Raw genomic sequence first — 12,328 nt, forward strand, 5'->3', positions numbered from 1 at the left:
GTAAGAAGTTGTTTGAAAAAATGGGGAGTGCTAGATTGATAGGGGAATAATATACTACCTCCGGTCTTAATTATAAGAGCCAGTTGACTAATTTGAGAAGATTAAGGAAGTAAGCTAAGTTAGTTATTTGTCCTAAATAGGTATTGTCTTTCTTAAAATATCCTTGCCAATTAAATGTATTGATTAGAACTATCATTGTTATAAGGGTTACTTTGTAAAAAAATGTATAAATATGAGAGACAAAGTGAATTGGAGTCTTATATTTAGGACTAAAATAAAAGTCAAATAGGGTCTTATATTAAGGACCGGAGATAGTATAATAATTAAACATGAAAACTGAAGAAATCAATCGATCCATCAAACTTATATATTTGTTCATCTTTAAAAAGTATCAGATGAAACTCATTTTATCTAAATTTTTGCATTTTATATTAAAAAATACTCCTCCGGTCCTAATTATAAGACCCAATTGATTTATTTGAGGAGATTAAGGAAGTAAATTAAGTTGGTTATTTATAATAAATAAGTGTTGTCATTCCTAAAATATCCTTGCTAATTAAGTATATTGGATAAAACTATCATTATTAGAAGGATTATCTTGGAAAAAAATGCATAAATATAAGAGACAAAATGGATTGGGTCTTATAATTAGGACCAAATAAAAAGTCAAATTGGGTCTTATAATAAGGACCAGAAGAGTAGTTTTTTGGAAATGGTTCCCTAGGCTTCGATTACCGGCGTTTGTAACAATTTTCTCGTGTAAGCGTATACCGACAAAAACAAAAAATTATCGTGTAAGCCCACTTGCCTATGATCCAACATGCTCAGGGCTACCTTTGCTTCCTTCCTCTCTCTCTTCCCGTTTCTTCATTTTTTTTCGTTTATTTTTCTTGTCACTTTCTTACATTGCATTTTCTATATTCTTATTATTTTAATTATTCGGCATTTTATCAATATCATTTGCATTGATATTTTTCAATATATATACACTTAATATCTAATAGTTTGGACTAAATGATAAATCACACCATATAAAAAATATTATCTATGCATAAAAATTTTTATTAGGAATTTCCCTTTCTAGTAGATTTTAGTATGAGTTGGAGAAAATATTTTTAAGGTGTATCAAAACTCGCTTTAACGGAAGTTAGTGATACATTTTATATATTTTAAAAGAAATCACATGAAGGTTACTCATTATATTTCAAAAGAATTTGTGCGAGTGATGTTGATCTAAATTTTTAATCAAATTTAAAGTAAAGTGAAATTAAATCTTGCGAATTATTTAAATTTTGTTCTTAATAATATTTGATGAGTTTTGATATGTATTTTGGGTGAAGATTATCCATACAATATTTTTTAAGATGTGGTTTGTTAATGCTTTGAGTATTTTTCAAAAAAAAAAAAACGCATCAAGTAATTCTTGATAGGAAATATAAACTTCATCATGACAATTGTTACAAACAAAACCCTTGTCATTTGTGTCTTGAAATATTACTAAGAAATTTAACGAAATTACCACACATATATACTAACTATACTGCACTAAAAAAAGTATTTTTTTTTTTCATCGATAAGCCTTCTTCTAACAAGTTTTCTCGTATAAAATATTGAGCAGTTGAGAGCAAGCTTCATTTGAAATGCATGACTCTGGCTTTTCGAATTTTGAAGACAACATCGTCCAGGACGAAGGGGTTCACGCAGGGTTTCCCGTTTAATGAGATGCTTATTTCCTCTATCATTGTCAGCGCAGCTGCAATATAAAGTTTCCAATGCGTCTCTCAATTGTCAATGACAAACACCACCAATCATGATCGATCTTATCATAAATATTACTACCTCTAGTTCTAATTATAAGAACCAATTGACTAATTTGAAGAAATTAAGAAAGTAAGTTGAGTTAATTATTTGTCTTAAATAGATGTTGTCTTTTCTAAAATATCTTTGCTAATCAAGTGTATTGACTAAAACTATCATTGTTAGAAGGACTGTTTTGAAAAAAAAATATAAATACGAGAGACAAAGTGGATTGAGATCTTATATTTAGAACTAAAATAAAAATCAAACAGGATCTTATATTAAAGATTGAAAATGGTATATAATTTCCAAATATGAAAAGCAATGGGTTGAAATTAGGCTCAATAATAGGTTTTTATAAAGAAAAGCGGGGACAGTTACTTGGAGGAAAAGAAAAGGCAACAAATCACTTTAATCGAAGTGGTAATAATTGAAATGTTCAATTTTCTTATGCCAACTGAAATGTTCAAATTAAGGAGCCTTGCATTGGCATTGAAAAAAATAGCCTCACGAGGCCTGAAAAAAAAAAAAAACCCCATGCTTAGTGGTCTTCGAAAATTCCATGGCCTCCCCGCGTCAACAAACACAAGGTAAACGCGCCGCTGAGCTGATCAATTGTGATTTTATTTCCTTGTCTTTGTACCAAATATCTTTACTTAATGAAAGTCATTATTTTTTATATTTATTTATTGATTATTGACATTATTAGACAAATGGAGTTGCCTTTTCCGAAGCCGTGACTCAGTGCGCGGATCTGGCTACCTGACTCCGTTTTGTGCCAATAAAATGCAGGGCCTCCGTGCCCCCACGCCATATCATTTCCGAGTCTTCATCTCCTTCGCATTCTTTTCCTCATGGCGCAGAAAAAGAGGGTCAGAAATTTCATTTGCATTCTCAAAGACAAAGCCTCAGTTTTCGCAGCATCGCTATCCCTCAGACGCCACGTGTCTACTGTTCGCGTCTCCATCCTCCGTGCCACCACCCACAGCCTCTCAACTCCTCCGTCGGAGGCCCGAATCCTCGCCGTCTTTTCCGTGGCCAGCAGCGGCTCTCACCTTCTACCGCGTGCCTGCATCAACGCTCTCATCGACCGACTTCACCGCACACGCAGCGCCGCGGTGGCCCTCAAATGCCTCCTCACATTACACAACGTCATCGTCCGGGGACCTCTCACTCTCAGGGACCACCTCGCTTGTTACCCTTCCTATGATGGCCAGAATATCCTCAACCTCTCCGCCTTTCGCGACGACTCCGACGTCGAATCCTTGGAATTGTCGTCTTGGGTTCGATGGTACGCTGGTGTTCTAGAACAGAGTCTATGGGTTTCTAGAGTCTTGGGTTACTACTTGAGCTCATCTTCGAGCATCAACGTCAAGAATGCCAAGAAAGGCACGCATGATAGGAAGACTTTGGGGCTGTCTAATTCGGAATTGTTTCATAAAATAGATGTTCTTGTAGGTTTTGTAGAGCAGATAAGTCGAGTGCCAGAGTCATTACAGCTTCAGAGGAACGATTTGGTTTATGAAATGGTGAGATTAGTGGGTGAAGATTATAGAATTATTCAATATGAAATTTTCTTGAGGGTAGAAGAACTGCGGGACAGGGTGGAGGATTTGGAGGTGGGCGAGATGGCAGAGTTGGTGCGTGATTTTACAAGATTGCAGGACAGCAAGGAAGGATTGGTACTATTGTTTGTGAACAGGAAAAGAAATGACGGCTTCTGGGAGTTAATTGAGCAGACAAAGACGAAGGTGGCGACGAAGAAGGAGGAGAGAGAAGGGAGGTGGCTGACGGTGAAGCCGAGCAGGAGAGACGAGGCGAGCGAGTTGACTCGGTCTAACAACCCGTTTCTAGAAGCGGGACAATGGATTCGGGTTCCTGCGACCCAGTTGCCTCGAATGGTTCCAACGGTCGGATAATAACGGTAGACTTCACCGGATCCCAAAGGTATGCCTATTTTTGTCTTTTCACTTTTTCCTTGGGCCTCAAAAGAAGTTGCTTTAGACTTTTTTTGGTTAGCGGGTGGCTTCTTGATTGCTTTGTGTAAATAGTCGTTAAAAACATTTCACCTGAGTTTTCGATCCTCAGTATGTGTATTGATAGAATAGGATATGATTTTTTTCCATCACGCCGGGAACCGGGGTAAGGTACCATAAAAAGCTTCCCCATGTGGTTAGAGCAGGGAAAAGAGGAAGGATTTTTTTCTTTTTGGTTGCCTTTTGTTTATTAATGGTTACAGGTTATTGACATTGTTTTTGTAATGAAATATTCAAGTCTTGGATTATACGCGAGTGATTAGTGATTAGCCCCTAGCACTATTATAAGTTTTTTTAAGCTCTGACTTTGTGCCTTAGCTATTCTAATTAAATGGTCGATCATACGCAACGACACGTACTATTAAACGAAGCGGCGATTTGACACCAAAAAAGAATGAAATGGTAATGAGTCTTTTGATTAGAGTTGGCTGACCATTAAAAATTTGATAATTAATCGGACGCAGCAGTATACTGTGATACTTGGGGCAGTTCCCGGCACGTCATAAATTTTGCAATCAGGGACTTTCATTATCGTTGATTTTGTTCTCGCAATTCCCACGTAAGCCACGATCGGGAAATAAATAATGAACAGCAAACTAATGAAAAGCAATCCGCATCGGAGGCAAATGAACAATGGCAACTTTGAATTACAATGTTGGAGGAATGGAGGGAACATGGCGTTAAAATGAGATTGTAATTGATTATCAGCGTGGACTAGAGCTTGACCACTTGTTAACTCGAGCATTAGCTTTATCGGCCTGAAAATTCAAGAAAGCAAAGTCAAAAATCAATTCCCAGAAAACAAAAAATGGCAGGCTGATGCCAGAAGAGAGGGGCTATGACCTCTTTATCCCAGTCGCATCGTGCGGTGATGATGAAGAGTACGAGGGTTTGAATGGCGGTTCCCCCAAAGATCATGCCGCCCCATATACCCTGTGAAGAGCATGCCTTAACACAGTCAAATGAGTTGTCACGTATTTGGAAAAAAGCAGCGGAGACATGGAAAACGATGATACCTGAACACCCAATTTGAAGGCCCAGCCCAACAAGAATCCAAGTGGGAGCCCAATAACGTAGTAGCATCCTACGTTTACATATGCTACCGTGGCCTGCCACCCCGAACCCACTGCCACTCCTGCGCCATCGCATTTTAACAGATCAAACATTTCCTCATCACCAGTTTCTGGTTATAAGTGAATGAAGTAGGGGGTGGATTTGGATGGATACCAGACAAGACGGGCTGAACACTGTTGAGGAGAATGGTGATGGCTAAGAGGTAAGCAATGTGGTCGACGGCCTGAAGCACATCAGAAACGGAGGTGAAGATGGAGGCGAGTTGATGGTGGAATACAATTATTATGACGCAGAAGAAAAGCCCGATCACCGATGACTCTGTCACTGACACCTGCATCGCAAATTTTGCCGCTTTTCCATTCCCACTTCCCAGCTCGTTCGCCACCCTCACCCTGATGAACATCATCCACTAATAACATTGTGATTCGATGTTTAAGCCAGACCCAAGGCCACCCTGTTTCTGCTGTTAGCTTCTAATTACTTTGATGATGTGAAATATAACGCCACATAAATTCTGAAAAGTGGGTGGCCGTTGGTGAAAGAATTTATTCGGCCGCCGAATTATTTAATTTAAAAATCAAACCCAGAAACTTATAGAATGTATGTTTTTATTAAAACTTCGTATTCCCCCTTATCCCTCACTTATTCAACATATCCTACAGTTTCACGCACTTGTTGGCTCTTGTGCATTTTAATACAATCCTATGCCATTAGAGTCTTAGGGGGAGAAGCGAGCGAAGAAAAAGAGTAATTAAGAGGATGAAAACGGTACCCAGCACCGGCGAAGAAAGCCAGAGGAATCATGAGTTCCCATCCGTTGATGGTCATGCTGCGAAAACAAAATCCGACCGTCACATGCTGCTTCTTGTGCAAGGTGGACAAAAACAGAGCAACCGAAGCTACAAAGTATAACAAAGTTCTATTACCATATGGACAAGGCATCCACAGCAATTGTAGCATTCTTCAGATATCCAGTCATCAGTATGAGTATCCTGTAGTACCAGTTCTCTAAGCTGCAATATTAACAAACCCAACTTACATTGCGACGCATGTGATTTCTCTCTTTCAACCCGTCGTAGAAAGTAAATTAAAGAAGCGTATAAGCATACCAGAGCATGACCCCAGAAGCAACAGAGAGTTTGAGGTATTCCCAGAGTCCCGAAAAGGCTTCAATGGAATAACCAGTCCAAGTCAAAGGACATCCCCCACAAACCACGTAACCGTACATCCCAAACACCAAAACCCACCACGATATGTCCAGAGCTATGGCCGCACCAACCACCCCAAAGTCCAGCACATACACAAAGAGCCAACTTGTTACCACATTAACCACTAAACCCACCAAGGAAACCCATGCCACTACTCCTGCCTTCAGCTGGCTCTGCAGAAACCTCTGCAAAGGGAACTGAAACGCAAAGCTGAAGTGAAGGGGTATCAGCCACAGTGCCACAATCCCGGACTCCTCTGCCACCTCTTCTGATTGTCCTAACAGTTTCAATATCGGAGCAGCGAACACGTACACGGGCAGCAGCAAAAAACAGCACAGGAACAGAACAATCCATGACCTTTGCATGAATATTCCCAGCATGCGATGCCTCCCTGCCCCGAACGCCTGCCCGCACAGCGTCTCCAACGCGCTTGCCATTCCCAGCTGTTTCAAGAAAATCGTTAGAGAAAGAACAATTAAAGTGAAAAACGGACGGTTGTTGGAAGTTGCTCGGATTTTAGAAGGTACGAGGAGGCCGAAGTTGAAGCCGACGATGACAGTGTTGGCGATGGACATGGCGGCAAGAGGAACCTCGCCCAGGTGACCGGCGAAGGCTTGGGTTACGACGTTCATGGTGAAAGAGGAAATGCGAGCGAAGATAGAAGGGCCCACGATGACCCATAGTTTCTGGGTTTCAACCCAGAGCTTTCTGGCAAATGTTTCTTTTTCTGGGAGGAGAGTTTGGCTGAGATCGTCGTCGTCTGCATGGCTCGTCACGGTTTCCATGGGTTGTGGATCTTGCTCCCTACTTCGTCTTAAAAGTTAAAATTATGGCGACGGCTCCGGAAACGTAGCAGCTATGCTGCGCCCTGGCTCTTAATTCCCCTTCTCCTTCTTCGGTTCCACGAGTCAGTTTTGAATCGGAGCATGTCAGTCCGGACTATTTATAGCATCCGAACTCTAATACTCTAGGATTTTGTTTTGATTTAGTACTAATATCCATGACATTTTTTTTTCGAAAAAATGTTTTAATTAGGATGAAGGGAACCGACGGCTCACAAATGGGGCTCATGCTGCAAAATGCAAATTATATATTTTGAGATCACAATGATATGCCTCTTTGCCCCTGTTGACTGGTTTAGGTCGTTTACGCTCATTACTTTCTCACCGCTTCCCATTTAATTTGACCGTCATAGGAGCTCTCAGCGCCACCCTATTTTGGGCAGTTATCGGCGTTAATAAAAAGCTGCACTATTGAATACTATGATAGCTGTTGGTTTAGGACGAGCGGCTATGGAATAGTTGACTCTCATCACGCCACCAAGAAAGAAAGAAGGAACACTCCCCGCCCTCCACTCGCCATTCTTCTTCAACAAATACTTTTTAAAATGGCCACACTCCGACAGTGACATAGAGATAATAATGATATGCGAGGCCTTAGCGAACAAGTTAAAATATTATCATTATTCATAATTAATAAGTATAGACTACAACAATTGGCCAAAACAGAACTACAAATTATTTATTATGCGAAAAAGACATCAAGTATCGTTTTCCTTTTATTAGTGAAGAGTTATGTTAGTCAATAACAAAAACATGTCAACAGACTAATAAATTATATATTCGATTTCTTTTAAACATATCGATGATAATGAGCACTTTTAAGAATTGCAGAAACCCAGTCTTTTCCGGGGAACGAATCGCTGAAACTTCTAAGTACAGTTGATCGCATATTTGAGCAATTGAGGAAGACAAATATATGCTTCGAGTGTAAAATATATCGTTTATTTGGTTCCCATTCTCAATGTTATCTTCGTAGGTAAAAAGAAATAAACAAAAGAACCTGCCAAACACCAGCGTGCCAACATACATGAAACTGACACAATATTTTCGCAACATACAAGAGCTGGAAATAACTTAACCAAGTTCACTCCCCAAGGCAAGTCTACCTAACGGTCTAAGCATATTGCTTGGGCAAATGAGATGAAATTGAATGGCGTGCCAACCTCCAGGAAAGTAAAATGAGGTCGTCCATACTACTCTATTCCATGTCCCTTCATTGGGAAAAATCAAAGCCGTTGATGATATACTGCCAGAATCATTGATGATACCCCGTTTGGCGATTTCTGCCCTTTCCTGTCAACAAATTTGAATAACTTTTGCCCAATTTATAATATAAATCACCATGTTTTCCAGCTATTATTGGGCCAGAGCCGCTTCATTCCGGATAAGAATCTCTGCTTTGCGCGCCTGTACGTGACAAAGTAACCCCCATAGCTAAATATGCTAGCCTCCCAGAATTGAAAACGTAGTACTTTCCAAATGGTCCCAAGCTTCGTTACCTCTTTTTCCCAATCGCACCTCATGGTAATGGCAACCAAAATCAAAGTTTGAACGATTGTTCCACCCAACATTCCAGTCCACATGCCCTGACAATGAAAAAAAATATCACAATTAAAAACCAGAAGGAGCTGGGAATAAAGTGCGGCATTGATATCATAATACAACAATGATATTGTAGTAACTTCGATAACAGCAACAGTACACGTACAGTAAGATCCCAAGGTAACAACCAGCCCAGGAGAATACCAAGAGGTATCCCCACCAAGTAGTAACTACCCATGTTTATATAAGCCACCAGAGCTTGCCAACCACATCCAACTGCTACTCCTGCATATCAGCACATGCCACCATGTGATGCAACATTAGAAATTTACGCTGTGAGAAGTGAAAGCACAAAAATAGATACACTAATGATACACTGAATGATAAGTGTTAAAGATCAATAATTTCAGGTCCCAGAAAGAAAACCAAAAAGGATTAAAAGTTGAAATTTTTATTTATAAATGTATCTATATTTTTCTTAATTAAATTTTGAGTTTTTTCTGCTGTATGAACTACTCTCTAGAGGCTCCATTTAGAAATCGTGTCCCCAGTTCACAAGATTGGAAGGTAATGAACCCACAGCTTTTGGGCCAAAGATGTCATGTGGCTATAACATGAGAATAAGGATAAAAGATGGCATTCTGGGTTTTGGCCCAGACATGAGTGAGGAATGGGGGGTGAGTGGAAGAGATAGAGTATGTGGGAATGGGGGGGATTGTCAAGGAAGTCTGGAGGTTCGTTGGGAGGCAAGCAAACTGTGAGTGACTGTCGTATGGGTGAGACTCTAGCCTCTCAAATGCTAGGTAACCAGTAAGTGGGCGAGTGCGTGTTTTCTGTCATTTCCCTTGTAGTTCTCTGGTTTATACTATCATTTTAATAGCATTTTCAGTTTGGGTCCCATCAAAAGCAAATAGCGTCTGATTTCTCACCTGAAAGAACTGGCTGCAAGCAGTTCAGGAGAATTGTAAAAGCCAACAGGATTGCTAGCTCATTGACCATTCTGAGAACAGGTAAGCTTGTTGTGAAGATCAAGGCAAGCTTCTCATTAAACACCATAACTATCAACCAAGATATAGATCCCACCACCAAAGTATTCACCACTGATACCAAAGCCGCAAATTTTGCACCTTTTGCATTGCCTGCTCCAAGCTCATTTGATACACGCACCCTGAATTTAAGGATGTCAAATGTTCTGGATAGGAGTGATCACTAACTGGTTTTGTATAAGTGGTTATTACTTGCGGCAAACATATGAACCAATCATTTACTATCGTTGATATCATAATAAGTCCTAGGGCTCTACTGGAAAAAAAAAAGTGCTGATTATAGTCAACATGCTTGTTTATGAGTGACGGACTATTCGTTTGGATGCCTAATGCGCAAACCGCTTAACAAAAATCATCTGTTAGTTAATCTTTATGCCAATGGAAGAATAGAAGACATGTTCTGCTTGTGAAGCTGACTCTTCCAATCACTGATTAAATCTATATTTGGTGCAACTCAGTCCTTTTGCAATCATGCCAATGATCTCACCATACGATCAACTTTTCTATCTAAGTTTTTCCCCTTACAACCATCGATTATTTAGTATATGTCCTACGACAGAAAGAGAAAGCGACACTTATAACCGAGGACATACCCTGTTGCAGCCAAGAATCCTAGCGGTATCATAGATTCCCAACCATAGATAGTTACACTGCCAAACAAGATCAGAGGTTGGAAAAGAGGCAAGGAATTGAATATAGAGTAGTTGTGATGAGAACGGCTATAAATAGAAACTTACCAGATGGAAAGAGCATCAACTGCGACTTCGGCGTTGTGCATATATCCTGACATTATAACCAACAATCTGTAGTAGAAGTTCTCCAATCTGCAATTTTGCACTCATGCCTTCTAACAATCGCACCCACTTTCAAAGATTCAAAACGCAGAGGGAGAAGGGCCAGTGTTAAGTACTTACGAGAGCATAACCCCAGAAGCCACAGAGAGTTTGAAAAATTCCCAGAGGCCAACAAAAGCTTCGACAGAAAAACCATTCCATGCATTCGGACACCCACCAAAAACAACATAACCCCAGAGACCCACAACTGACACCCACCACGAGAAATCGAGAGTAAGCGCAGTCCCGACAATCCCAACTTTCATCTTGTAAACCAGAACCCAGCTTATAAGTGCATGGATTGCGAGAGCTATCCCAGAAACCCATGCTATGACAGCTGTCTTCAGCTGGCTTTGCAAGAACCTCTGCAATGTGAACTGAAATGGGAAGCTCAGGTGAAATGGAACCAGCCAAATCGCCACCAAACCTGTTTGCTCCGCCACTCCATTGGGTTGCCCGAGGAGCTTCAATATGGGCTCCGCAAAAATGAACATGGGCAGTAACAAAATCGACGATAGGAACAGAACTATCCAGGAACGTTGCATATAAATGCCCAACATGCGGTATTGTTTGGCCCCGTAGGCTTGGCCACAGAGGGTCTCGAGCGCACTCGCCATGCCGAGCTAGACAAGACAATTGAACACCCATCCCTGACTTAAATTGTGGGCGAAATTCACAATAACTCAGATTGAGACTGAGAGGAAGAAGGTTTTACCAAGAAACCGAAGCTGATTGAGATAAAGAAGGTACATGCAATAGAAATAGCGGCGAGATCGAGTTCACCGAGGTGGCCAGCGAAAGACTGAGTGATAACAGTCATGGAGAACAAGACAAGGCGGCTGAAGATGGAAGGACCTGCTATTTGCCAGATCTTCTTTGATTCTAAACATGTTCGTCGGAGGAGACACAGACGATGATTATGCTCTTGCGTGTTCTGTGGCAGCGCCGGCCGTAGCAAGGGATGCTCTGCTTCTCCCACAGCCATATTTCATTTCAAGAGCATCGAATCTTAGCGTGAAAGAAGGTTCCTTTTACGAGTTCTTTATCAGGTCACCATTATCGGCAGGGCCCAAAAGGGCCTGGCTTCCTGAGTCAGATGGGTTCGTTTCTTAACTTGACGGTGGGAGATACGACCCGCCTTGCCCAATATGATTTCTAGAAGTCAACTGAAGTATGATGCTCTTCGGACTTAAGAGCGCTTTCTTGAGTTTTACTTTTTTTCTGTCGTCTTTGACGTTTTGTTGTTCTTTTATCGTCTTGCTGTGGCTTTGTTCATGGGGGAGTTTAATCTCCGTCTATTGATATAATACCATCTGCCTCTATGAATAATGCCATCTTTTTGGGGACAAATCCTCTTTTTTTTTTAAAAAAAAAATGCATGAAATCACATTATGGACTTTTTTTAATGCGAGAGAAATTGCAAAAACGAAAAAGAAAACAGGGAAAAGAACGAAAACAACTCTCAACCAAAATCAGAATCGTACTATTCATGGATGCGAGAGTGTAAGTGAAGCCGCTTAAGACATAGGTCTCATCCCCCGTTACCTTCTTTGCACAGCAACCTTGTTAAAATTGAACTCCGCTTCATGTGTGTGCGTCCACGTCATTGCTCCCTGAACCATCCTTATTCATTCATATCTGCGTCTTCTACATAGAATAATCTCCATCTTTCAAAGTGTTGCCGGCTTTAGAATTCTATTGACCTGGCTAGCATGATTTTTTTTCCTTTTACTGATTTATCCTCTCTTCCGTAAAAATAATTAAGGGGAGCATGAGACAAAATAAGGATATTTAATTGCACGAAGTTAAATACTGTTGCTGTCGAAATAATCGAGGTGCTTGACTTGAAGCCTTCATGCTCAGCTTCTCGGATGGAGATCCTTTATTTGCAGAACTTTGGGCGTGCCTTTTCGGACTTCCACGAGCATGAGATGGGGTCAGTTTACCCTG

At 40.6% G+C, this 12,328-nt stretch overlaps 3 protein-coding genes across 4 annotated transcripts; 1 reads left to right on the plus strand and 2 right to left on the minus strand.

The window, feature by feature from the left end:
* The first annotated feature begins 2,651 nt into the window (after positions 1-2,651).
* On the plus strand, positions 2,652-3,716 carry LOC114752518 (putative clathrin assembly protein At4g40080). Its single transcript, XM_028941254.1, has one exon. The coding sequence runs from the start codon at positions 2,652-2,654 to the stop codon at positions 3,714-3,716; it is 1,065 nt and encodes a 354-aa protein (XP_028797087.1).
* Positions 3,717-4,228: 512 nt separating this feature from the next.
* On the minus strand, positions 4,229-6,900 carry LOC114752519 (protein DETOXIFICATION 27-like). The gene is made up of 8 exons (XM_028941255.1): positions 6,643-6,900; positions 6,017-6,558; positions 5,834-5,920; positions 5,680-5,736; positions 5,061-5,299; positions 4,850-4,968; positions 4,677-4,766; positions 4,229-4,591 (listed from the first exon to the last, which is right to left on the minus strand). The coding sequence occupies exons 1-8, from the start codon at positions 6,898-6,900 to the stop codon at positions 4,538-4,540; spliced, it is 1,446 nt and encodes a 481-aa protein (XP_028797088.1). The 3' UTR covers positions 4,229-4,537.
* Positions 6,901-7,856: 956 nt separating this feature from the next.
* Positions 7,857-11,482, minus strand: LOC114752531 (protein DETOXIFICATION 27-like). Of its 2 annotated transcripts, XM_028941272.1 has the most exons (8): positions 11,094-11,482; positions 10,460-11,001; positions 10,283-10,369; positions 10,139-10,195; positions 9,429-9,667; positions 8,666-8,784; positions 8,457-8,543; positions 7,857-8,364 (listed from the first exon to the last, which is right to left on the minus strand). In XM_028941272.1, the coding sequence occupies exons 1-8, from the start codon at positions 11,361-11,363 to the stop codon at positions 8,314-8,316; spliced, it is 1,452 nt and encodes a 483-aa protein (XP_028797105.1). In that variant the 5' UTR covers positions 11,364-11,482; the 3' UTR covers positions 7,857-8,313. The 2 variants fall into 2 exon arrangements, with proteins under 2 accessions (XP_028797105.1, XP_028797107.1); XM_028941274.1 differs by lacking the exon at positions 10,139-10,195.
* Between the last annotated feature and the right edge of the window lie 846 nt (positions 11,483-12,328).

Source organism: Neltuma alba, unplaced genomic scaffold, assembly GCF_004799145.2.
Source record: "Neltuma alba isolate B1F8T4 unplaced genomic scaffold, ASM479914v2 tig00007421_pilon, whole genome shotgun sequence".
NCBI classification, from domain to species: Eukaryota; Viridiplantae; Streptophyta; class Magnoliopsida; order Fabales; family Fabaceae; genus Neltuma; species Neltuma alba.